The 27,652-nt window shown below is 45.9% G+C and overlaps 1 protein-coding gene across 3 annotated transcripts in view; it reads right to left on the bottom strand.

Annotated features, from left to right (window-relative positions):
- PBX1 (PBX homeobox 1) overlaps window positions 1–27,652 on the bottom strand; it is a 508,422-nt gene that overhangs the window by 91,103 nt on the left and 389,667 nt on the right. For 2 of the 3 annotated variants that reach the window (XM_089516062.1, XM_089516061.1), the window contains exons 7-8: window positions 13,427–13,539; window positions 12,196–12,285 (exon numbers count right to left, since the gene is read on the bottom strand). In XM_089516062.1, the coding sequence (XP_089372188.1) occupies window positions 12,196–12,285; window positions 13,427–13,539 (203 nt within the window). The remainder of the gene's footprint in view (window positions 1–12,195; window positions 12,286–13,426; window positions 13,540–27,652) is intronic. The other variant, XM_089516063.1, reaches the window with a different exon arrangement.

Genomic DNA, 27,652 nt, shown 5'->3' on the forward strand with positions numbered 1-27,652 from the left:
CTTTTGTTGCCTTCAAACTCGAAACCTTGTCAACAGGACACTCTGATCGCATTATCTCCTTACACCTCCCACATGTTGTTCTCTTCAGTATATATGCCCCAACTATGCAAGCCAACCCTGTGGAGAAAGATAAATTCTACTCAGACCTACGCTACCTTATACAAAAAGTCCCTGCAGAAGACAAAATCAATATCCTTGGTAACTTCAATGGCATAGTAGGAAAGAACTTTGAAGCCTGGAAAGGTGTTTTAGGCAAGCATGGTGTTGGAAACTGTAATGATAACAGACGCTTCCTGCTAGAGTTTTGTGCAGAACAGCAGTTGACTATTACAAACACTATCTTTCAGCAGAAAGATAGCTTGAAGACAACCTGGATGCATCCCTGAGTCAAACACTGGCACCTCACTGACTGTATCGAAGTGCACCAGAGAAATATTTGCGATGTCTGTCATATTTGAGTGATGCCCAGTGCAGAATGTCAAACAGATCGTCGCCTCATAAGATGTAAACTAAATCTTCATTTTAAGTTTAAACCTAAGAGGGGTGGCATCCTAAAGAGGAGACTCCAAGTCAACAATCTTCAACAAGCTGCCATGAGAGACAAGTTCCGGGCAAATCTGCAAACAAAACTTGAAGACCATCCTGTAGAGGCTTTGGCAATATATCAAAAACAGCATCCTGCAATCTGCGGAAGAATCCTTAGGATTCTCCCTCAAGAAAAATCAAGACTGGTTTGATGAAAACAACCAAGAGATTCAGGAGCTGTTGGCAAAGAAGAGAACTGCTCACCTTGCCCAGCCATCTTGTCATATAAAAAAAGCAGCCTTTTGCCTCGCATGTAGTCACCTCCAATAAAAACTCTGTGACATTCAGAACAAGTGGTGGATCAATTTAGCAGAAAAGACACAATGTTGTGCAGTTCTGGGTGATTCCAGAGGATTTTACAAAGCTCTGAAAGCAGTGTTTGGACCTACATATCAGGTCCAAAGCTGATACAGTACAGTACAGATGGTCAAACACTAATTACAGATAAAGCTTCCATACTGAACCAATGGGCTGAACATTTCCAAAGCCTCTTTAGTGCCAACTGAGTAGTCCAAGACTCAGCTATTCAACATATGACACAACAACCGATGAAAAATGAATTGGACATAGCTCCCACTTTGGAAGAAACCCTTAAGGCCATAAAGAAGATGAAAAAAGGTGAGGAAGCCGGGATTGATGGAATTCCACCTGAAAGTTGGAAACATGGGGGTCATGTACTCCATGCTAAATTCCATGAGCTCCTTGTCAGTTGCTGGGAAAAAGGTGAACTGTCATCATCACCCTGTACAAAAAAAAAGGAGCAAAATCCAATTGCTCCAACTATCGAGGTATAACACTGCTTTCCATCGCTGGAAAAATCCTTGCAAGGATACTCCTGAACAGATTAGTTCCTGCTATTGCAGAAGAACGTCTCCCTGAAAGCCAATGTGGCTTTAGAGCTAATAGGAGCACTACAGATATGGCATTTGCCCTTAGATAACTGCAAGAGAAATGTACAGAGCAGAACAAAGGACTCTATATAACATTTGTTGACCTCACCAAAGCCTTCGACACTGTGAGTAGAAAAGGTCTGTGGCAGATCCCGGAACGACTAGGATCCCCCCCCTCCAAATTCCTCAAAATGATTATCCTGCTACATGAAGGCCAGCAAGGTCAAGTCAGATATGGCGACGCTCTCTCGGAGCCCTTTCTAATAACTAATGGTGTGAAACAAGGTTGTGTTCTCGCTCCAACTCTATTTACAATCTTCTTCAGCATGATGCTCCAAAGGGCTACAGCAGATCTCGAAGAAGACAGCATTTATATACGCTACCTTACTGATGGTAGCCTGTTTAACTTAAGCCGCCTGAGGGTTTGTACTAAGACTCTGAGGGCTTGTACTAAGACTAAGGAGCCCTGGTGGCGCAGTGGTTAAATGCCTGTATTGCAGCCATTCACTCAAAACCACAAGGTTGCGAGTTCAAGACCAGCAAAAGGGCCCAAGCTCGACTCAGGCTTGCATCCTTCCGAGGTCGCTAAAATGAGTACCAGACTGTTGGGGGCAAATTAGCTTACTTGCTAATTAGCTTACTTGCTGTTCACCGCTATGATCTTTGGAATAGCGGTATATAAATAAACAAATAAAAAAAAACAAGACTCTAAACTATCTAGTCCGTGAGCTGATTTTTGCTGATGATGCTGCCCTCGTTGCCCATACGGAAGCAGCTCTGCAGCACCTAACATCTTGTTTTGCTACAGCTACAGAGCTCTTTGGATTGGAAGTCAGTCTGAAGAAAATGGATTACTAGCCTGCACCACAGGAAGAACACTACCTCCCCAAATCACTGTAGGCAAATCTGTACTTAAGTCCGTCCAGCAGTTCACCTACCTGGGAAGCATCATCTCCTCAGATGCCAAGATTGATAAAGAGATCGATCACAGACTAGTAAAGGCATATAGTGAATTTGGAAGGCTTCACAAAAGAGTCTGGAGTAACAAACACCTGAGGCGAAGCACAAAAATCAGTGTATATAGACCCATTGTACTGTCTGTTCTCCTTTATGGGTCTGAAACATAGGTCACCTATTGCCAACACGTATGACTCCTCGAATGCTTTCATCACCACTGTTTACGCACAATTCTAAATATACACTGGACTGACTATGTGACAAATGTTGCTGTCCTTGAGCAAGCAGGGATCACTAGCATTGAGGCCATGCTATTGAGGATGAAGCTGTGCTGGGCAGGATATGCCTCCCAAAAATAGTATTCTATGGTGAACTCGCCATGGGTCAGTGTAAGAGGGGCGCTCCGAAGAAGAGATACAAGGACTCCCTGAAACAACATCTCAGGCTCGGCCAAATTGATCACCAACAATGGTCTGCCCTGGCCTCGCATCAGGAGGCATTGAGATGCACTATCCACGATGCTGCAGCCTTTTTTGAAATCTCACGCCGAACGAGTGTTGAAGAGAAACGACAATGGCAGACAGAACCCAGAAACATCACCCAAGGAGACTTTCTGCTGTGCTTTCTGCAACCGGACTTGTTTATCTCGAATTGGCTTTTTTAATCATCAACGCGCTTGTAGAAAGCGCGGGATGAGTCCTTCCTGAATCTTCGTTCATGAAGAAAAGCCAGAGAGAGAGAGAGAGAGAGAGAGATTGTCAGTTGACTAGTCAATAAACTTATAGTGGAGTCTCCTTCCTTGGTGGTCTTTAAACAGAGGCTGGATAGCCATCTGTCGAGGATGCTTTGATTTAGATTTCCTGCATGGCAGGGAGTTGGTCTGGATGGCCCTTGCGGTCTCTTCCAACTCTATAATTCTATGATTCTATCTATGATTCCATTTTGCTAAAACTAAGCCACTTCATTCAGGAGTCACACACCAAGGATTGCTACTGACTCTCCCTAATGCCATAAGGAAGGGCTTATGGGCAAGCTAAATGGACTCCACAGCTAAGTCAAACAACAAGCAAGGTATTGGTCTCAGCCTGCCTTCAGTGTCTTTGGAATGACCTGATATCAACGGAGTCTTCTGATAAACTTCTGGAAAATAACAAAAACCTTACCCAATTGTCAACCTTACCCACTATCTAAACCAACAAAAACACCATCACTCAAAGATGTGGTTTGACAAGGAATGTGTTGATGCCAAAAAAGCTCTCATGACCACCTATCAGGGCTTGTGTATCCAATATCATGCCAGAGGAGCAACAAAGCTGCTCCAACAGAAGACCAGTTACAAAAACTGTTGGTCTACAAGAAGAAAGAAGCCATGAAAAATAATTGGGCACAACTTATTCAAGCAGTCAAAACCAACAATTCAGCTTTATTTTGGCATATTACAGCAAGCTCCCAATGCAATGCACCAGTTATAGTGGATTGTCACATCCCTCCAGGGATCTGGGAGGAACGCTTCGAAGCACTTTATTATGACACTTATGTTGAAATGGAACTGTAAACCAAAATACAGAGTTGTCTGGGGTAGAAATCAAGAATGCTGTAGACCAACTGAGAATGGGGAAAGTTCCAGGGGAAGATTTAATACCTTCAGAAACCATAAAAAATAATTTGGAATTTTGGGCCCCCATTTTGGCATCCCTCTTTACCTGCATTGATAACTATGGTAGAGTACCTAAGGACTGGGGGTTTGCTATCATTGTCCCCACATATAAAAAAGGAAAAAAGAATGATCCTGGTAACTATGGATCAATTTGTCTCCTCAACATGATCAGCAAATTGTATGCAAGACACTTACAGTGGAAACTCGAAGAATAGATGGAACAAGAAAACATACTTCTAAAGGAAAAAGCTGGCTTTAGGGAAGGCCGATCCACCATAGACTGGTGCCTGGTACTCCAACATCTCATCGAAAAGTATGCCACCTACAATACAGTCTCTCTCTATGTTCATAGAATCATATCATAGAATCATAGAATCATAGAGCTGGAAGAGACCGCAAGGGCCATCCAGTCCAACCCCCTGCTATGCAGGAAATCCAGATCAAAGCATCCACGACAGATGCCCATCCAGCCTCCGTTTGAAGACCTCCAAGGAGGGAGACTCCACTATACTCCGAGGAAGTGTGTTCCACTGTCGAACAGCCCTTACTGTCAGGAAGTTCCTCCTAATGTTGAGGTGGAATCTCTTTTCCTGCAGCTTGCATCCATTCCTCCAGGTCCTAGTCTCTGGAGCAACAGAAAACAAGCCTGCTCCCTCCTCAATATCACATCCCTTCAAATATTTAAACAGGGCTATCATATCACCTCTTAACCTTCTTTTCTCCAGGCTAAACATACCCAGCTCCCTAAGGCGTTCCTCATAAGGGCATGGTTTCCAGACCCTTCACCATTTTAGTCACCCTCCTTTGGACACACTCCAGTTTCTCAATGTCCTTTTTGAATTGTGGCGCCCAGAAATGGACACAATATTCCAGGTGGGGCCTGACCAGAGCAGAATACAGTGACACTATTACTTCTCTTGATCTAGACACTATACTTTTATTGATGCAGCCTAGAATTGCATTGGCCTTTTTAGCTGTCGCATCACACTGTTGACTCATGTTCAACTTGTGGTCTACTTGGATTCCTAGATCCCTTTCACATGTTGTCTCCTTAAGCCAGGTGTCCCCCATCCTATATCTGTGCATTTCATTTTTTCGCCCTAAGTGCAGTACCTTACATTTCTCCCTGTTGAAGTTCATTTTGTTAGCTGTGGCCCAGCTTTCTAGTCTATTCAGGTCATTTTGAATTTTGATCCTGTCCTCTGTAGTATTAGCTATTCCTCCTAATTTGGTGTCATCTGCAAATTTGATAAGTATTCCCCCAATTTTTTCCTCCAAGTCATTGATAAAGATGTTGAACAGTATTGGCCCCAGGACAGAGCCCTGTGGGACTCTACTGGTCACCTCTCCAGGATGAAAATGTGCCATTGCTGAGCACCCTTTGGGTTTGTCCGGTCAACCAATTACAAATCCATGTAACAGTTGCCTTGTCTAGCCCACATTTTACAAGCTTGTTTGCAAGAATGTCATGGTGAACTTTGTCAAAGGCCTTACTGAAATCAAGATATATTATATCCACAGCATTCCCTTCATCTAACAAGGTGGTAACTTTATCAAAGAATGAGATAAGATTTGTCTGGCATGACTTCTTTCTCTGAAACCCGTGTTGATTTTTTGTGATTATGGCATTGCTTTCTAGATGTTCACAGATGCTCTTTTTAATGATCTGCTCCAGAATCTTCCCTGGTAGTGATGTCAGACTAACTGGACGATAATTGTTTGGATCCTCTTTCATCCCCTTTTTGAAGATAGGGACAACGTTTGCCCTCCTCCAGTCTGCTGGGACTTCTCCTGTTCTCCAGGAGTTTTCAAAGATTATTGCCAATGGCTCCGATATTACATTTGCCAGTTCTTTTAATACCCTTGGATGTAGTTCATCTGGTCCTGGAGACTTAAATTAATTTAGATTAACCAGGTATTCCTGTACGATCTCTTTACTTATTTTGTGCTGAAATTCCCCCATTCTGTTCTCTGCTCCATTATCCTCAGGCTGAGCACCCTTTGCCTTTTCTGAGAAGACTGAGGCAAAGAAAGTGTTGAGTAATTCTGCCTTTTCTCTGTCTTCTGTTAGCATTTTGCCATCTTCTCTACGCAGTGGCCCTACCGTTTCCTTCTTCTTCCTTTTGCTGCGGACATATCCATAAAAGCCCTTTTTGTTGTTCTTAACCTCTCTAGCAAGCCTGAGTTCATTCTGTGCTTTAGCTTTTCTGACCTTATCTCTACACATGCTAGCTATTTGTTTAAATTCCAATTTGGTGATTTCCCCATTTTTCCATTTCTCATACATGTTCTGTTTAAAATTTAGCTGAGTTGAAAGTTCCTTGATCATCTATCCTCGGTTCTTGCGACATCTCGCATTTTTCTTCCTCAGTGGAACTGTTTTAATTTGTGCCTTCAGTATCTCCCTTTTGAGAAACTCCCATCCATCTTGAACTCCCTTCTCTTTTAGTATTCCTGACCATGGGATCACCCCCAGTATTTCTCTAGGTTTACTGAATTCAGCTTTCCTAAAGTCTAGAATGCGTGTCAGACTATGCCTGGCTTCTCCCTTCCACTGTATAACAAACTCCAGGAGAACATGGTCACTTCCACCTAACAATCCCACCACTTGCACTTCATTAACTAAGTCATCCTTGTTGGTTAGGATCATATCTAAAATAGCTGACCCCCTTGTTGCCTCTTCCACGTTTTGGACAATGAAATTGTCTTCGAGGCAAGTGAGGAATTTACTAGACCTTGAGGATTTGGCTGAGTTTGACTTCCAACAAATATCAGGGTAGTTGAAGTCACCCATCACTACTACATCTCTCCTTTCTGAGTGTGTGGTCATCTGTTCTAGAAAGGCATCATCCAATCCCTCCGTCTGACTTGGGGGTCTGTAGTAAACTCCCACAATAACATCCTTGTTGTTTCCCTGCCCTTTAATTTTTATCCAGATGCTCTCCACCTGGCTTCCAGGATTGATGTCCTGGATCTTTTCACTGGTGTAAATGTCCCTGACATATAGGGCTATTGCTCCTCCTTTCCTGTTTGGCCTGTTTCTCTTAAAAAGGTTATAGCCTTCTATTTCTACATTCCAATTATGAGACTCATCCCACCAGGTTTCAGTGAGGCCAATTATATCATATTTGCTTTGTTGCACTAAGATTTCGAGTTCATCTTGCTTATTTTCCATGCTCTGTGCATTAGTGTAGAGACATTTAAGACCATGTGTTCCCTTTACTTGCTGCCTGTGCAAACATTTTTTGCCACCAACTGTTGGGTCCTTGCACTGTTTGCCTTGTTCCCTCTATGACAGTTTGACTATTTTCTCCAGCCTTTTTGCCTTCCAGAATACTGTCTCCCTCCCCTACATATCTCAGTTTAAAGCCCTCCTGATCAAATTTTTGAGACTATTGGCAAAGACGTTTTTGCCAACTGGTGTGAGATGCAACCCATCCCTTGCCAGAAGTACCTCCTCATGGAACCGCAGCCCAAGGTCCAAGAATCCAAATCGTTCTTGGTGGCACCATCTGCGGAGCCAGTTGTTTACATCCGCTATTTTCTTCTCCCTTCCTGGACCATGCCCTTCAACTGGGAGAAGAGAGCTGATGACAACCTGTGCATCCACCTCTTTCAACTTCCTACCCAAAGCCTCATAATCCCTTATGATATTTTGAAGGCTATGCCTTGTAGTATCATTGGTTCCCACATGAACCAAAAGAAAGGGGTAATGGTCAGTAGGCTTGACAAGTCACGGATCTTTGCCCCAGGGAGACAGCACACCTCCCGAGACATCTTGTCAGGCCCACAAACCACTGGTTCAGTGCCTCTGAGCAAGGAGTCCCCCACGACCACCACACGCCTCCTCCGAGGCTTAGCAGCGGCTGTTCCCTTTGGTGGAGCTCTCTGGGTCCCCTGCTCTGTACCTGAGGTCTGTCCCTGCTGCTGTTCCTCATCATCATGTTGCCTTTGTAGACCTTAAAGCAGATTTTCACTCTGTATCTAGAGCCAAACTAAAGCCATCTTCAAACAATGGGTGATAGATAGAGGGATAGCTAGACCTAGCTAGTGTCTCAATTTTTATTGTCAGTGACTCCAACAGATAGCTTCACCTATGACCTATTTAGCAAAACTTGAAGTACCTAAACACTGGTGAATCTTTACTTTGGCACAATGCCATGTCCTCCCCTCTACTGTTCTTGAAGGCAGATATGAGAAGATCCCTTTTCAAACAGATTATGCCCCTGTGAATCTGGCCAAATAAAAACAAAAGAGCATGTATCATTCCAGTGCTCATATTACAGGGACATCCACCTCAGCCTTCTCTCTCCTCTATTGTATAAACACCCAAGGACCCACCAGTCCTTCCTTACTGCTTTTGGACACCAATCTGGATATAACATATAATGTTGCCAGATTCTATGCAGCTGCAATTAAAATCCATCAGGTAATGACCTCCACAGTAGACTAGTATTAATCTTGCCCTGCCACACCAGACTTTAAAAGGAAATACTGTTTTTACCTGGCTTTTATCTTGTTTTTCCTTGCCTTTACCATTACCTTCTTTTATTGTGTATCCCCAACAACAAATGGCAGGAATCCTGTTGAGGCTATATGGTTTTTAATCTGTATGTTTTTACTTTGTTTTTCCTCCCTTGATTTTATCATTGTTTTTTACATTACTTTCTTTCTTTTATTCTGTATCCCCCTTTTATCTGTGCTGGTCTATGACTGTAATAAAGATGAACTGACCTGAACTGAAGTTTGCCAGTATATGATAATGTCAATTAACAGAATTCGGCTAGGAAATAAGTGTGTGTATATGTGTGATCAGATATATAAGAAGGACATTTGAAGACCATGGTAAATTCAATGGAGACAGCTATGTTTGCTGTTCGCATGGAAGTGATACCTTCCTTTACCTTACTTCTATCCACCCAGGCACCTTTTTTTCAAACCCAAGTTTGATCCACCAGTAAAAGCTTTCAGTTTAACATGTTGTGTTCAGAGCTGTTCATGTTCACTCAAACTCCATAATGCTGGGAAACTGTAGCTGGAAACAGAGGCTGGATGGCCATCTGTTGGGGATGCTTTGATTGAGATTTCCTGGATGGCCCTTGCAGTCTCTTCCAACTTTATTATTCTATGATTCTATGATTCTAGCTGGCAAAGGCCACACCCTCAGTCATATTGTTCAGGTAATATAGATATGGCATGGTATCTCATGCTTGATTAGTTCCAGCTTCAATGCTGCCTTGGCAACTGATGTCTGTCTGTAGCTGAGTGGTGGACCATACTATATTTGTCTGTTCACTGGAAGAAGCATATGGAGCCAGTACAAATGAAACTATCCTGATGTTGTCATTCTATGTTACAAGTATCCAACAGACAACCGTTCATAGGACTGAGCCAATATGGGAGAAATGTGACAGAATATGAGAAAGCAATGTGGGAGAGGGAAGGCATATTTGATGTTCACAATCGAAACTCCATTTTAATACATAAATAGGCACAGATATGAACAATAAATGTGGTTGTTTCTATAATTGTCTAATCTGGTTTTTGGCATGTCCCTTTGCTCTGCACACTTCCTACACTAGTTGCAAGTCAACCTGTCTAGTGTACAATTGTCCTTTTAGTAACATTCCACCATCAACACAATAGTCATAAAGCTCCCATATGAATAATTCTTACCCATCCTACAGACCAGTAAACTTTGACTTAGGCTGTACAGATTGCTGTGGCCTCGATCCAGCTTCTGGAAAGCAGCTTCTTTTTGGGCCCTCTAAAGGGCTCCATAGCCACGGTGGTGCAGCTCTGTGGCGCCCCTTTGGAGCTGTGTCATTTGGACACAGCACCGGAGATGCATCATGATGGTGCATGTCCTCTGGACTGGCAAGCGCCAAAATGGTAGCATGGGGGCAGAGTTAGGGCAAACATCATCAGGACGCTGCTCCCTGACTCTGCCCACAGGCCAGCACTTTCTGCCAGTCTGTATAGGGTCTTACTTGGCTTTTACTGCTGAAAATTTTGTACTCTCTAACAAAAAGCATGTGGAAGGAAATGAGAGAAATATGGTCTTGACAAGTACTTCTAATTAATGTTTTTCCTCACATCTCATCTTAGCTTTGGTTTCTTTGTTTCAAATTGCCATGTGTAGCAGGGCCAATGAGCCATGCTGCACAACCCCCACTGAGTACACTCACTAAGGACTTGTTGGCCAGAATTCTGCATCAGCTACCTAGTTAAGTACAGCATACTTAAAGTATTCTTAATTAAGTAACCTCTCCTGGCCTGATACCAACCCAAACCTGACAGAAATGTCACTCGTCCATGCTCCTTTGCTTGCAGAACGGATCTCTTTTTTCCATTGCAGCTGATACCCAATAAAGTAGGTTGAGGGGAGAGCTACAATTGTGGCAATAATGTCACAATCATGACTAAGCAGCAACTGTAAATACGAAACAGTTATGGATGTTCATAATGCCTCATCCAAACCTACTTTACCAGGCATCAGTTGCATGGGGAGAAGGAGATCCATTAAGCTGGTGACTAGAGAATGTCTGAATGATGCTTCCATCAAGTTTTTTTGGGGGGGAGGAGGAAACGAGGTCCAGTCAGAACAAGTTATTTCAGTAGTTCTCAAACTGTGGGCCAGGACTTGCAGGGGGAATGAGACCTACTTTTGTGGTGGGGTGTGGAACACATGGAGGCACTGATCCCTCCTCTTCCTCCTCCTCTTCCTAAACATTTTTATGTGTAAAATTTACACATGCACTGAGTTAAACTTTGACTTTCTTAAGTAAAACTGTTCTAATTTGAACAATGTTATTTCCTTATAAAAGGTTAAAATATGAATATACATGAATGTATGAATGAAAATATGCACACTAAATAAACAAAATATTTTAATTCATATAACTGCATCAAATGGGGGAGGGGGCGACAGCAGTATATACATGGAAAGGCATGTCCCAAGGGTAAAAGTTTGAATACCACTGGTTTACCTAGTTAAGTATACTTAGTTAAATAGTTGATACAGGATTCTGGCCAGTATCATTAACACAGGCAGTAGAAATCCTGGATAATATCTTGTGTTTGGTGGAAAGGAAGCCCTTCACCACCACCTCAACTGGCAGTCTCCATGTCCAAAGCATCTATGCAAACAACCAGCCCCCCCCCCCCCCAAAAAAAAAAAAAAAAAAAAAGAAAAGAAAAGATGTAAACCATGTCTTATCCTTCCAGTATTTTCAGGCAATTCTTGAGCACAGCTTTCCTTCTGATTTCTAAAAGGGAGAGAGAGAACCCTTGATGCTATGTGAGGCAGCCTCCTTTTCCAGGCTGACCTCTTGTCCCAGCTTGCTGTCATCACCACTGAAATGGCGGATGATTGATCTGAGAAATGAAGTTGGATTGCTGTCCTAAATCTACACTCAATTCTCCTTGTGTCTGTCTGATCAATTTCATTCTGTACAACACGGCTTGTCGCTATGAATTTTCATGCTAGTCAGGAGCCGCCAGCACAACCCAGAACAAGTAGAAGATGTTCCTCACCACCACCACCCTTTATGTTTTTATCTTATTATTATTTTTAAATTATTATTACGGTCATCATCATAATCACTACCAGCACCATTATCAGCAGCCACTTGTTAATCATCTGTTTTTGACTTTTGACACTGATGTGGGTAGGAAAGAGGTCTACACTATTTTTAAAATGGCACATTCACATGCAGTGGGCTGCAGCCCTTAGCCTTCTTGTTGAAGATGTCTAGGTCGTGGTTTGTGGTGACATCCCTTACTGCCATTGCACTAGGTGTCACCTGTTTAGCAGCTCCTCTGAGCAGAATGCAAGTGGCCGCAGGTGCCATGTGAATTTGATTGTGTCTGACAGCCCTAGACGCCAGCTGCCTGCACAAAGCCTGCCCACTCACCACTTTTTTGCAGATAGAACTCTGCCGTTGGCATGACCAATACAGAAGCAATAAACTAGGTGACTGTAAAGCTAAGACAAGTACTACTAAGTGGCATTCTGAGCCCTATGGCTTTGAAATAATTGGAAGCTAGAAAAAAAAAACAATATAGAAAAAAAAAAAAAGGAAAAGGGAAGCCTATTTTTCTTACACTGATTCCCTGTGGACTATACATCTGACTTGCTGCGAGCCCGTCACTGTATCCTCCTGTCTGGCTGATAACATGGCGAAGGGTATCCACCTAAACAGACCAACAACAACAACAAAGAGAGAATTAGGAACATAAGATATGAAAAGGCAAAACTAATTTTGGGAATTATTCAAATATGAATATATGACAAAAGTCAAGAATTCCAACACTCACTCCAAAGAACAAAAGAGAACAGCTGTTTCCCTCCTATAGACACACTCACTGCCACAATCCCTGATTTTAGCAGCAGTCCATGTTATATTCTTAGAATTGCAATGGTTGGTAGGGTAAACTGACAAGGGGACAGGAAAGCTGATTGGAATTTTTAGCTGCGTTAACAATTATACAGAAAGAAGAAATCTAGTGTTAATCTGTTACTGCTGTTATCTAGCTGTCAGTCATTGAAAACAATAACACTTGGAAATAAAGAGGGCTGACCTCATATAAATGAGGATATATGAGTTTCACCACTCTTATACTTTATCTCCTGACATCTAGCATGCACTCTTTTCTGCTTTCAGGTAACAAAGTAGTCTGTATCTTGTGTCAAATTATGGAAATGTCTGATTTCTCAAATTATCTGCAATCCTAGTGTGATGAGCCAAAGGTAAAAGACAACTACAGGATTGGTGGTGAACATCTAAGAGGCTGGAACCACTGTTGCCAACACTATTACATCTCCCCTACAAGGTTTACATTATGGAAATGATCTCCTAAACCTTTCCCTATAAAAATGGATTGAAGCTGGGATGACTAGATCTGGTTGATAAGTGAAATAGATTAGTGGCACTTTTGTGTCCAGCATCACTCTCTTGTCATTAGACTAAGGAAAAGGTGAAAGTATGTACATCTTGAAAAACAAGTCCTAAGTATAAATACCTTGTGCCTTCCCCCAGAAAATCCACTAAGCAAGCTGCATTGTCCATGTTATATCATTCTTTCCACTCAAAATCTTGATTTCACTATAACTTTCAAGCCAGAGCCAAATGCATTCACAAAGTGTGGGTGTGATTCCCTGAATACATTTATTTTTCAATGGCTGGTTTTGAGTTTTGGTTTCATTTTGCCTGGTTCAGGTTGGTTAGAGTTTCAGTTCCTCTCTTGTAACAGGAATGAGTAAAGCCAATAGGCTCAAAGGCTCCTTATTCTGACAATGATGCATTCACTGGCAGTTCATCCGATGGATCCCTACCTGTGACTGCACGTTGGCTCCAACTTGGGCCCCTTGGTAAGAATCCCCATTGAGTGACTGCACGCTCATGAACAAATCTCCAGAGTTTGACATGTTAAAAGAACTGGAAGAACCTGGAAAGGAAAGAGTGAGGCACCTGAATCATAGAGAGGAAGAGAATCAACCATATACTTGTTAGCCAGAAAGAAAAAATGGCATGCAAAGCAACCCCTAACAGGAAACAAAACCATCAGGTTAGTAACATGGATAATAGAGCAAGCAAAATTAAGAGAAAGAGAGAGAGAGAGAGAGAGAGAGAGAGAGAGTTATGAAATATAAATAAAGTTTAAATAAAGTTAGCACTCGCTAGTTATCTGATGAGCACTGTAACTCATGGTCCCAATTTTGTAGGAGGGTGGGATGTTACTCTGTTATTGTTAACAGCATTCTAATAGTTTAGCAAGCCTTGATATTTTCAGCATTGACATCTTGAAGGCAATCCACTTATTCTAAGAGATAACTCCCATAAATGTAAATGTTGAAGATATGTGCAGAAAATGCCATGTTTTTACTCTGTCAGTTTCAGGGGTGGTGCAGTGTCAACTCACAATGAATCTCTCACAACAGGTCTGACAGGGTAGCAAAATGTGGCATGGAAACAAAGGCTACAGTTACCTACCTAGCTGCTAGAATCCCATGCATCCAGAATGTGCAAAATGTGCCCTTTGTTGGGCATAAGAATGTGGTAACATCTCTCTCAATCTTTTCCAAGCTTTTCAGCATCACAGCCAGAACTCTTACAATATGCACATGTTATCACAATAATCTTAACTATACGGGGCTGAAAAAGTCATCCAGGCATACCATTCCACATAACTTCTCTCATATAGCTTTAAAATGGTAACCTAACTGGAATGCATGAGATAGATTGGAGAGGATTGTTTTGAAACTCTCATGCAATATAGCATCTTAAGAATGAGAAAAGCTCAGTGTGCAAGGTTTTGCTCTCAATATGACATTAGGCTTGAAGTGAGAGACTTAAGGGGCCCAGGTCAGCTCCACTGTATTATGATAATGCTACATTCCTCATTGATTTCTCACAGAAGATTCACAATAACAGTGTTCTTTACCCAACAGTGATCTGCAGCCAGAAGTTCGCTGAAGTTTTAATGGCACTTTATTTTGAAAACATTTTAAAGTTAAACCCTCATTATTAAAGCAAAATGGGGAGACTTATTAAAAAGTAGACAATGGGCCTGAACAGACAGGCCAAAATAAACCTGCTTTGGGTCACTTTGGAGGTATGCTGTTTAAATGATGCATGCATCTTAAGAGGCCAGAAGCAACGCCAAAGTCATGCTCCAGTCCTAAGGACTAGAGTGCAGCTTTGGCACAGCTTCTGGCCTCTTAAGATGCATGCATCATTTAAACAGCATACCTCCAAAGTGACCCAAAGCAGCTTTATTTTGGCTTGTCTTTTCAGGCCCAATGCTACATTCCAGGATGACTACTCTGGTGCTGCCTTATAGTTGTTGCTATGTGCCTTCAAATCTTTTATGACTATGGTGACCCTCAGGGAACCTATCATGGGGTTTTCTTGGCAAGACTTGTTCAAGTAAGGGTTTACTTTTGTTTTCCTCTGAGGAGGAAGTGGTGTGATTTGTCCAGGGTCACCAAGAGGTTGGTTTCCAAAGTCATAATCCAATGTCAAATCATTATACTGTGCTGCCTAGTGCTCACCAGGTCCTTCATGTCTCCATGGAAAAAGCTACACAGAACAGATATTCTAAAATGTCACTATAATCAACAAGTGTGAAAAGGTTCCTCAGAGTACTCTATAGTTTCTTGATGGAAAGATTCCCAAATAAATTTTCGGATTAGTCTCTGAAATTCCTAGGAGACACATGAATAAACTATACATTTGGCCACAATCATGGACTATGGAGAAATGGCCATACATTTACAAGGGGTAAACTAAGAAGTCTACTGGAAATGGTCTTGATCACTTCTCAAGATACACCATTCCTGAACTTCACTTAAGGTGTTCATTTTGAGGGGATGGAAAAGGAGCCACATCTTTCTCAGTATTTTGCTTTATGTGACACCTAACTTCTGAACATACAGCACCTTTACCAACCATAATTATTTAAATCCCACAGGAATGTCATGGGAGTGAAAGATATATTATTTTCTCCCTGTAACAGATGATGTTAATAGGTTGGATTTACAAGGTCATGGAGCAAGCCAATGATATCATCATAAAAAGACCCCAGGAATCCTTTTGCTTCCTTGCTTCCTTCTGCCATTGCATAGCTTATTTATTATTATTTTAGTTTCATTGACCTAATAGCCATTTTACTCTTATTTTACTTTAAAAAACCCTAATAAATAGAAATGATAAAAGTAAATAGAAATGATATGCAGTTGACAGATGATGCATCTAATGTTAACTAACAAGTTTTGGGGGCAGACAAGGGATAGCAGCCACAAACCCTTAATCCAAACTACAGAAGTATTGTTAGAATTGGTAGAACATGACATATGTTGATACTGTAGGATCTTTGAGACTAAGTGAAAGAGAGAAGTTGGTAGCAACTTTCAGTTAGTCTCAAAGGTCCTACAAGTTCTGTTTGCATACTAATTTTCCTGACTAACATGGCTATGTCTTTGAATATTGCCATTATGTTGATATTGACAAACATGGCACAATCTGTTAGGATATTCTTCTGTTGAAGTCAAGTGGAAATAAGCAACTGAGCAAGAGCACACCAGGCTCTTGCACTCGTTCCATTTATTTGCAAACAACTGGTATATGAGACAATCCCAGTGGATTATGTACAGTCTTCCTAAAATCTCTGTGGCTATCTACAGTCTTGTCTGCATGGGCTGAAAGAAACAGCCCAGCCTCGTATCGAAACTCACCTGTGCAGACAATATACATGGCTGAGATGACAGGAAAATGGCCCTAAGCCACACACCTCAGAGCAAAGAATATCCCTATTTACTCCAGTTCAAACTGGAAAGAGCAAATTACTGCATCACTATGCAGACTGTGAGCCAATGTAGTGATGGAGGGAAGGACCATCTGGCTGAAGCAGAAAGAAAAAGGCATCCTGTGCAGGGCAAGCCACCAATCCCTTGTGGGCCAGAAATTCCCACATGAGTCTCAGCACTTTCACATTCAGACTTCCATGCTGCCACTGATAATATTGCTGGTCATACTTTTTCTTGTTGTCTGCCTGCAAATCAAATGCACAAGCGCACAAAAGTCAATGCACTGGTGCAGCACACCAACACACAACAGGATGGCCAAGTCATCCATGAGCTGTGGAAAATCAGAGCAGTCTCCTGAGACATAGAGGAGACACTTGACCTATTAGCCACAGGGAGACAGAACACTGCACAGGAGCAACTCCAGAAATCACACAGGAATATCGAGCTGTTCAAGAGGATCGCAGAGGAGATAAGGGCAAAGAGGCACAAATACAAAGCTGAGGAAATCAAGATGAATAGCAAGACTCTCCGACACCAATACTGGGAGGTGTGTGACCACAATGCACACAGCAGCCATGGCATAGCCGCCATACTCTACTTCAAGGAGTTTGACAACATTCTCTGGGAAGATACCACCATTCATCTCAAGCAAGTGGCCCACAGCACCACCATTCACTGGATTCCTGTTGATCAGGTGTCCGGTATTCAATAACGAAATGACCCTGTAACAAATGGGAGTCCCTCCATTTATCAGTGCCTTCTTCCCAGACAACAAATGATTAAATGTGGGAGGAGATACAGCTGGGCATGTTTAGCCTGGAGAAGAGAAGGTTAAGAGTGTCACGACCATGTGGCACACTTGGCCTGGAAATGACATGTATGTGGCCACTAGGTGGAACTGGAGCAGAGGTAACCACAGTTCAAGTGGCAGGTGTGCATGAGTCAGCATTTGGGAGCTGTGCATCATGGGGCATCAGATGCAACATGCACAGCAGGTGAAGTCAGTCAAGGCGTGCATCATGGGAAATTGTATGATGCAACCTGCCCTGGGGATGAAACCAGCAACGTTTCATTGGTGGCAAGACATCACATGACTTTACAGAAGACCACCTATATAAGAGAGAAGGTGATTATCTCCGTTGTTGGGTTGTTGTGGTCAGTGACTGGCGAAGCACTTTGTCTGTTTGTATACAGAGATGTGAGTATCCAAGATGGCTGTCTGGTACTCTGTGCTATCTTGTATATAGTTTGGAACAAGTGAATTAAAGCCCTCTTGTTTTGAGTGAGAGCCTTGCTGTCCAGCAGTGTTTATTTCTGCAAGCTGGGAGCTTAAGGCTGGAATCTGTATGGGAGGAATTTTTCCTTCTCAGCAGGGACGTAGCCAAGGGGGGGGGGGTTCTTGGGGTCCAGACCCCCCCTTCCATTAGAAAAATGAATGGTGTGTGCTGCTGCGCCGCCGCACCCAAGCCCCATTATAATGGTGGCACTTAGTCTGGACCCTACCTTCCTAAAATCCTAGCTACGTCCCTGTTCTCAGCTTGAAGCCTTTGCAGAGTCTCTCCAAGACGTCTCTCCTTGCAGGCATCCTGCCTGCGTGGATCACCTCTGCACGTGGTCATAGTGGACACAGTGTGTCTCGTCTCTCTATGCCCCAACAAAAAGATGATAGCCCTGTTTAAATATTTGAAAGGGTACCATGTTGAGGATGGAGCAAGCTTGTTTTCTGCTGCTCCAGAGTCTAGGATCTGGAGAAATAGATTCAAACTACAGGAAAAGAGATTCCTCCTTAAAATTAGAAGAAGATCCTGATAGTAAGAGCTGTTGAACAGTGGAATACATTCCCTTGGAGTGTGGTGGAGTCTCCTTCTTTAGAGGTTTTTAAACAGAGGTTGGATGACCATCTGTTGGGGATGCTTTAATTGTGAGTTCCTGCAGGAGGTTGGACTGGATGGCCCTTGTGGTCTCTTCCAACTCTATTCTATGATTCTACATTTTAATGAAGCAGCATCACAGAGGTGATGGGATAGCAACTGTCCAATGAGATGAACAGTTGGGGAGAAGTGTGAACCTTTGAGATGATTCTGAGCAGAGTTTATCAAAAGTACCACAAGGCTTTTGTCTCTGGCTCTCTCTCCAAACAGACTATGGTGTTCTGAAACAAAGGAACATTGGGAGTGGGGGCTCCATGGGGGAAGGCTGGTCAAACTGGACAGTAGGGTTCAGATTCCCAGCTATCCCATGAACATCAAGGACTACAAATCTTGTCTGATCTATAAGATTAGGAGAATGTATCAGTCAGTGGCATTTGATTCTTTTTTAGGTCTGGCTGAAATGATTTTATCCTGTAATGTATACTTTCTACTTGTTCCTGGAGGGCAAGGTGGTTCTTCATGTAGGAGATATCCCTTTGCTCTTCCTCACTTAGAGCATTTCCTTTAATAGCACTCTTTTCTTTCACCTTCACTCCCTTCACATGTCAGTAGCTCCAAATCTGCTCAGGCTGAAGCAGGCAGGGGACCCTATTACCATTGCAGGATCCTTGGAGGTTCCGTCCTATACAGCAGGAGTGGGTGGGGGGACTGAAAGGGGGCATTATATGGGTGGCAGCTGTGGTTTTGGAGGAAGAAGTTGGAATACAGAAGGGCAGGCTGACTACTTGCTAGATTCTCTGCTTCTATCTTACTCCTAAGGGGTGAGTGAGGACCGGCTAGGAGGATGATGTCGGGAGACAGCTTGCATTTTGTTCTAAGTCTGTGTATACTTGCAGTGGCAGGGGAGTCGTTTGTTTGTTGGCTTGCTGAAAACAAAAGCCTCCGTGTTACAAGTGGACCTTCGTGCAACAGCCAGAAACTGTAAAGGGCTTGGTTGCCAGAGGCCACTGATTGTTTGCAGAGAGTGCCTTCTCTCTTTCATTTTTTATTTTCTCTCCTCTCCTAGTCAGTTCTTCTGTTAGAGGGGTCCTTCTGTTCCCTACCAGAGGCTGGTTCTTTGATTTTTCTTGTTCCTTTCCTGTAGGGAGGGGCTCCCCTCCAGGAGCCTTTCACCCCTGTTTAGGGGGAGGAGGGACAGTTTGGTTGCTGGGGGAACTGACTGCAGAAAGAGGCTGGCTACAGGTGTAGGATGACTCCTAACAATCTGAGCTGGCTGCTTGATGAGTGGTCCTTTTGGCCCGTTCCGCACAGGCACCCTAGTACGTGCTCAGCACATACTAGGGTTAGGAAGGGGCATCCTTTCCGGACGCCCCTAACCCTAGTATGCACTGAGTGTGGACAAAATGGCGGTGCCCATTCTACATGGGTGCCACCATAGTGATGTAGCGGACGCTTAGCGTCCACACGTCTCGGCGCACTAATGATGCCACAAGTGCACCATTAGCGCCTTGCGGCGTCATTAGCGTGCCGCAAAAAGAAGCCGCTTTTTGCATCTTCTTTTTGCTGCTCGGAGGATCGCATGGTTTGGCCACTGAGGCTCCTCCATACAGCAAATGAGGGCGCTTTGCCAGTTTATAGCTCTCTACCAAGAAAGGAAGGGTTGGCTACCTTGAAACTTTCTTAAGCTTTCAAATTATTTTATTTGTCAGAGCCTGACTTTGGGCTAGTTCCCTCTCTCTGAAGGGAGGGGCTAATTTGATGCTGACTGACTGAGAGGTCTTATATTTTGTATTTTGCTTTCTATTTGCCACCTGGTATGGGAGAGCTAAAGGAAGGGAGTGGTTCAGAATCTCTCTTGGCACTGTTCTCTCTCTCTCTCGCTAAAGGTGAAAGCAGCTCTGCAGATCATTTCTGCTAAATGGGTTTTATACAGAAAGGTCAGGGGTCAGCCAAGTCTCCAGTTGGCAACTATTTGGTTCAGGTGCAGCAAGAACTGGCAGATGCTCAACAAGGAGTTAAGGCAGCAGAGCAGACAGTAGCTGCAATGGGTCCTATTTCACCCAGCAAGACATGAGAGATGCAAGTCTTGGCTAACTGCCTAGAGCTAAAGAAAGCCAAGAGGGCAGAAGGTGAGAGATACTGCACTGAGGTTTTGGGGGAAGAGGAGGATTCTAAGGGAAGTCCAGGAGCAGCTCCTTGGAGCCAGGAGGACTTCCAGTCTACTCTTCAGTCTGCTCAACAGCCTACGGCTGAAGCCAAGTGCTTTGTGCTCAATCTACCTGACTCATGGGGGTGAAAGAGTCTGTGGTGGGCAACAAGCAGGGTCAGATGCCAGACTAGCAGAATAGCAAAAAAAGGATAACACAGCAGAGAAGACACCAACAATGTCAACTCTAGAATTATCCAGGGAAGAACAGCAATGCAAAACCCAGTGCCAGCACTGGTCAAGGGAGCAGAGATTGGGAAGATGCTTGCTGATGTGACCAGTGGAAAGGAGGAGGACCAATATATACCAGCAAATATTGCTTTGGCATCTGAGCAGATATCACTTTCTGCCATAATGCAGGGAGAGTCACAGGCAAGTCTTTCACTTCAAAAGGAGCAAGTGGTTTCAGGGGAACAAGAGGAGTTCTGGAAGGAGCAGAATGTAGGCTAGAGGCTGTGAGCTGCATGATAGATGGCAAAGGAAGCTATCTAATCTCCTTCAGTGACAAAGTGATCATCAGGAAGGAGACCACAGTCTCTGAGCTACATGGTAGAAGCTGACACAAAAGAGACCAAGTCCTCTGAACTGTACAAGCGGTCCCAATTTGTGATAGACAGAGGTTCTCTAGACTATGGGGTGTGGTTGAAAGGCATCACCTCACAGAAGGTCCATGCTAATGAGCTATTGTAGATATCCTGGGGTTTCCCAGTAGAAAAGGAGCCGAGCATCCTAACATTGGGTAGTTCCACCTACAAGGCTCCTGATAGACAGGGAGAGAAAAACAAAGTCCAGGGACTGACCCTGCCTCCATGGGTGGAGCGACCCCTAGCAGCCCCAGTCTTCTTCCTGCCTAGCTCCTGGTAGGACGTGCTTTTGGTTGCCTTCAACTAAACCTAGACAGCTGCGGCCACGCTTCCACTCCCTGGCTGGCTGATGGAGCTGGAGCCTCAGGACACACATCTGGCAAAGCCGGGAAGAAAGCTCACCCGTTAACCTAGCCTCTTCCTCGCCTGCCATCGAATTTAGGGAAAGAAGGAAGGAAATTGGAGGGGAGAGGAGTAGAAGATAAAAAAAGGGGATTTTTAAAAAAAAATTAAGGAGGAAATAAAGGAAAGGAAAAAAGAGCAAGCCAGGCAAGTCTGGGGAGCTGAATCTGAATGGTGTTGTATGCGTGCCCTGAGGCTCCAACTCCATCAGCCATCCAGGGAGTGGAAGCACGGCCGCAGCTGTCTGAGGGAACTACTCTGAAGCCTGCTGCTGAGGCTTCCCGACCGACCCGGTCAGTGTTGGAGGAGGAAGAGCCTACAGCGATGACACCGGAGCCTGTCAGAGGGGAGGACGTAAGTAATCCCGGCTGGCCGGCTGGTTTCATTCCCTGTTGGCCCAGAATGGCCCGGGCTTCGTCAGGGCTTCCCAGTGGGATGGTGATCCCATTGGCCTGTGGCCTCTGGGGCCCAGTGGTGTGTCGTTTGGGGGGGAGGTCCCTTTGCCCCTCCGGTCTTTCCCCCCTTCCTGGGCTGGTTGGGCCCCGTCCCTCAGCAGGCCCTTCCCTTGTCTGGGGACTTGCCGCTTGGTCTCCCCAGCAATCGGCACGGTGCTTATTCCTTCCGCCTGGTCCTCTGACCCTAGCCATGGCTGGTTCTTCCCGGCGGGGGCCAGCTACTCTACCCCGATCCAGGGAAGCAGCCTTTGTGGGCATGTGGGCACCAATGGGGGTGACCATCTTGGCCACATGGACCAAGAGGGCAACCTCCATCTTGGTGCCAACCCGGAAAGAGAGTTGCTGGGCCACGTAGTCTCCAGTGGGGGCCGCCATTTTGAAAACACAGCCCCGGATGGTGGCAGCCATCTTGGTGGCACCGGGGGGTCGATCCTCAGCTTGCTGCTGACCAGGACACTTGCCCACCCTCCCAACTGTCCACCAGCTCCCTTCCCCATGGGGCAACTTGGGAGCCGGGTTGGTCCCGGAGAAGGGCGGGCTCTCAGTCCCATCTGGGAGGGGGGGTTCTCAAAAGGGTGAAAATAGTGACTCCTCAGGGGGTCAGTCAGGCCTCCAAACCCAGGCCCGAACCTTTCCAATCCTCACTCAGACCTCCTCAGGGTCTAGAGAGGGTGGTGATTCGTGCCTCCCTTCCACTCAGACCTCCTCAGGGTCTAGAGAGGGTGGTGATTCGTGCCTCCCTTCAGCGGACTAGAGATTTACTTGATTTGTTGCCCAATACAGATACCAGGGTCAGACAGACAGTTAATAAGATTGCCAAAGCGTCCGCCTTCGCGGCATATGGCACTGTTGATGCATTTCAACAGTGCGCTAGAGCACAGGCAGCAGTCATGGCTGTCAGATGACAATTCTGGCTAAAGAATTGGAATGTAGAATCTAAGTCCAAACAAAATTGGGCTTTCACCCCTTTCTAGGCACAAAACTATTTGGTTAATCCCTCGATCCTGTTTTGGTGGAGGGTAAGGATAAATAGAAAGCCTTAATCTCGGCTAAAAAGAAGGAAGATAAAAGACAGTTTAGACATCACTCTTCCTTTCGTTCCTCCTGGTCTTTCTTTCCCTCCAACTCTAATTCCAATTCCTTCCAAGCCAGGGAGTGTAGACCCAGCAAGTCTCACCGGGGAGACTCCAAGTTCTCTAAGAAAACCTGTCCTCCTTCCCCCCCTAAGGGTGGAGGAGGCTCCAAACCATCCCAAAAAACAACAATCATGATGAGGTCCCTCCAGTGAGGGGCTGGCTCCAGGGATTCGCTCTCACTTGGGAGAGATCCACCACAGACAGGTGGGTTCTGGACAATGTCCACCAGGGATACAAGGTAGAGTTCCATAACATCTCTTGCAACATGTTCACACCCTCTCTCAAGTCCAGAGATCTCCCAAAACATCATCTCCTACTGGAGGCCACTGACCGTCTGCTCACCATCTGAGGCATCGAGCCTGTTCTAGACAACCAGAAGGGACAGGGATGCTACTCAACCCTTTTCCTGGTTCCCAAGAAAAATGGGTCCTGGAGGGCCATCATAAAACTAAGAGGAGTCAACCAATTTGTCCACAAAAAGAAATTCAGGATGGAGATGCTCAAGAGCATCCTAAACAGTCTTCAACCCAAAGACTTCCTCTCCTCTCTGGAGCTTCAAGATGCTTATTTGCATATTTTGATCCACCCATCATCCCGTCGTTTCCTCCACTTCAGATATGGCAGACTTCATTTCCAATACAGAGCACTTTCTTTTGGACTCTCATTGGCTCCCAGGGTATTTACCAAGGTCATGGTGGCCCTGGTCGCTCATTGGAGATCTCCCCGCCTCCACGTTCATCCCTATTTGGACGATCTTCTGATCCGGTCACCCTCAAAACAACAAGCAATCCACAACACCAACATGATTGTCAGGTCACTGGAGGACCATGGCTTCCTAGTCAACCTAGAAAGAGCTCCATCCACCCCAACCAGCAGATCCTACACCTGGGTGCCGAGATAGACACCCAGACAGGGACAATCTACCTTCCCCAAGATCGGATCATGACCATCCAGAGGACAGTCCAGAGGGTCCTGAAGTCGCCTGAAGTCAGCCTGCAGCTACTAACACACCTACAGGGTCTGATGATTGTGGCCATCGACTGCCTGCCTTGTGCAAGGTTCCACACCAGGCCTCTTCAGTGGCTTCTCCTTCCTCACCAATGAGGCCCCAAAAGATCCAGGTTAATAATAATAATAATAATAATAATAATAATAATAATAATATGTTTTATTTTTATACCGCTTTTCCGAGGTGATCAAAGCGGTTCACAGAATCAATAAAAATTAACACATCATAAAAACAACATGCAATAAGACAAGCAAGATGGTGGTCAGGAGGAGGGCTTGTCTTCTTAGCAGGCCGAGGCCTGTTGTTGCTGGCCTGCTTCTCTCCCCCTCAAGATGGTGGTCGGGAGGAGGGCTTGTCTTCTTAGCAGGCCGAGGCCTGTTGTTGCTGGCCTGCTTCTCTCCCCCTCAAGATGGTGGTCAGGAGGAGGGCTTTACTTCATAGCAGGCCGAGGCCTGTTGTTGCTGGCCTGCTTCTCTCCCCCTCAAGATGGTGGTCGGGAGGAGGGCTTGTCTTCTTAGCAGGCAGAGGCCTGTTGTTGCTGGCCTGCTTCTCTCCCCCTCAAGATGGTGGTCGGGAGGAGGGCTTGTCTTCTTAGCAGGCCGAGGCCTGTTGTTGCTGGCCTGCTTCTCTCCCCCTCAAGATGGTGGTCGGGAGGAGGGCTTGTCTTCTTAGCAGGCCGAGGCCTGTTGTTGCTGGCCTGCTTCTCTCCCCCTCAAGATGGTGGTCGGGAGGAGGGCTTGTCTTCTTAGCAGGCCGAGACCTGTTGTTGCTGGCCTGCTTCTCTCCCCCTCAAGATGGTGGTCGGGAGGAGGGCTTGTCTTCTTAGCAGGCCGAGGCCTGTTGTTGCTGGCCTGCTTCTCTCCCCCTCAAGATGGCGGTCGGGAGGAGGGCTTGTCTTCTTAGCAGGCCGAGGCCTGTTGTTGCTGGCCTGCTTCTCTCCCCCTCAAGATGGCGGTCGGGAGGAGGGCTTGTCTTCTTAGCAGGCCGAGGCCTGTTGTTGCTGGCCTGCTTCTCTCCCCCTCAAGATGGCGGTCGGGAGGAGGGCTTGTCTTCTTAGCAGGCCGAGGCCTGTTGTTGCTGGCCTGCTTTTCTCCCCCTCAAGATGGCGGTCAGGAGGAGGGCTTTACTTCATAGCAGGCAGAGGCCTGTTGTTGCTGGCCTGCTTCTCTCCCCCTCAAGATGGTGGTCGGGAGGAGGGCTTGTCTTCTTAGCAGGCAGAGGCCTGTTGTTGCTGGCCTGCTTCTCTCCCCCTCAAGATGGTGGTCGGGAGGAGGGCTTGTCTTCTTAGCAGGCCGAGGCCTGTTGTTGCTGGCCTGCTTCTCTCCCCCTCAAGATGGTGGTCGGGAGGAGGGCTTGTCTTCTTAGCAGGCCGAGGCCTGTTGTTGCTGGCCTGCTTCTCTCCCCCTCAAGATGGTGGTCGGGAGGAGGGCTTGTCTTCTTAGCAGGCCGAGGCCTGTTGTTGCTGGCCTGCTTCTCTCCCCCTCAAGATGGCGGTCGGGAGGAGGGCTTGTCTTCTTAGCAGGCCGAGGCCTGTTGTTGCTGGCCTGCTTCTCTCCCCCTCAAGATGGCGGTCGGGAGGAGGGCTTGTCTTCTTAGCAGGCCGAGGCCTGTTGTTGCTGGCCTGCTTCTCTCCCCCTCAAGATGGCGGTCGGGAGGAGGGCTTGTCTTCTTAGCAGGCCGAGGCCTGTTGTTGCTGGCCTGCTTCTCTCCCCCTCAAGATGGTGGTCGGGAGGAGGGCTTGTCTTCTTAGCAGGCCGAGACCTGTTGTTGCTGGCCTGCTTCTCTCCCCCTCAAGATGGTGGTCGGGAGGAGGGCTTGTCTTCTTAGCAGGCCGAGGCCTGTTGTTGCTGGCCTGCTTCTCTCCCCCTCAAGATGGCGGTCGGGAGGAGGGCTTGTCTTCTTAGCAGGCCGAGGCCTGTTGTTGCTGGCCTGCTTCTCTCCCCCTCAAGATGGTGGTCGGGAGGAGGGCTTGTGTTCTTAGCAGGCCGAGGCCTGTTGTTGCTGGCCTGCTTTTCTCCCCCTCAAGATGGCGGTCAGGAGGAGGGCTTTACTTCATAGCAGGCAGAGGCCTGTTGTTGCTGGCCTGCTTCTCTCCTCCTCAAGATGGTGGTCGGGAGGAGGGCTTGTCTTCTTAGCAGGCCGAGGCCTGTTGTTGCTGGCCTGCTTCTCTCCCCCTCAAGATGGTGGTCGGGAGGAGGGCTTGTCTTCTTAGCAGGCCGAGGCCTGTTGTTGCTGGCCTGCTTCTCTCCCCCTCAAGATGGTGGTCGGGAGGAGGGCTGGTCCCTCCGCTGGTGAACCTTTCCAACAGTTTCAAGGGGTCGCCCCATTTGGGCAATAGACAAGATCCAGATCACCACAGACGCCAGTCTTCAAGGCTTGGGAGCTTATTGCGGTTCTTGCCTGGCCCAGGGGTGGTGGAGCCTGGAGGAACAGTCCCACATCATTAACTGGCTAGAGCTTCGAGCGATTTGCCTGGCTCTCTTGTCCTTCAAGCAGCTAGTTCTCCACAAGGCTGTCCTGGTAAGGACAGACAACATTATCGCCAAGGCCCACGTTAACCGTCAGGGGGGTACAAGATCTTGGCCCCTAATGGGCGAGACCCAGACTCCTCTGACCTGTGTGGAAGCCAACTTGCTATCCTTAGAGGCCGAACACCTATAGGGACAAAATAAACTTCAAGGCCGATTGGCTAAGCTGGACTGACATAGATCATGGAGAATGGAGTCTTCACCAGGGGTGTTCCAGACCATCGTAGTGACATTCAGTTGTCCGATCGTGGACCTGTTTGCCTCCCCCAACAATGCCAAGATCCCCAGATTCTTCTTGAGGTTCCAGACAGAGCGGTCAGAGGACTTCGACGCCCTGAACTGCCACTTGCCTGTGGTTCTCCTATATGCCTTCCCATTAGTCCTGCTGCTGACAAAACTACTGTCAAAAATTCGGAGGACCAGATCAGAGGTCATCCTGGTGTCCCCAGCATGTCAACCCAGAGCCTACCTCTCCCGACCAGACCAGACCTGCTATCTCAAGGTCACGTTCACCATCCAGACCTAATCTGGCTTCAGCTTCATGCCTGGAGATTGAGCGGTTTATGTTGACTGGTTATAGCTACTCCCCTGAAGTGATCATGTTCATCCTGGCGTATAGATGGCCATTGACCTTCAAGATTTAAGAATACACCTTCAAGGCTTTTAAGAGATGGTGTAAGCTCAAAAAGAGAGACTTTGTTCGGGTCACGGTCTCTATACTTCTCCAGTTCCTTCAAGACGGCTTCGACCAGGGCCTCCGCCCTAACACAGTCAAGAGACAGGTGGCTGCAATTACCTCTATCCTTCCTCACGAGGAGGCTGCCCAAATATCCCAACATCCACATATTAGAAGATTGCTCAAAGGAGTTTCCAACAGGGCGCCTCCAACAAGATTGATTCCCATCATGGGACCTTCACAAGATCCTAAAGGCCTTGATGATACAACTCTTCGAACCACTGAGAGAGGCGTCTCTCAAATTCCTCACCTTCAAAATGCTGATCCTTACAGCTGTGACATCGGCCTGCCGCATCTTGGAGATTGGGGCTCTTTCAGTGAGAAAA

Source organism: Sceloporus occidentalis, unplaced genomic scaffold, assembly GCF_023333645.1.
Source record: "Sceloporus occidentalis isolate IW3139 unplaced genomic scaffold, rSceOcc1.0.p SCAF_3, whole genome shotgun sequence".
Classification (NCBI taxonomy): Eukaryota; Metazoa; Chordata; class Lepidosauria; order Squamata; family Phrynosomatidae; genus Sceloporus; species Sceloporus occidentalis.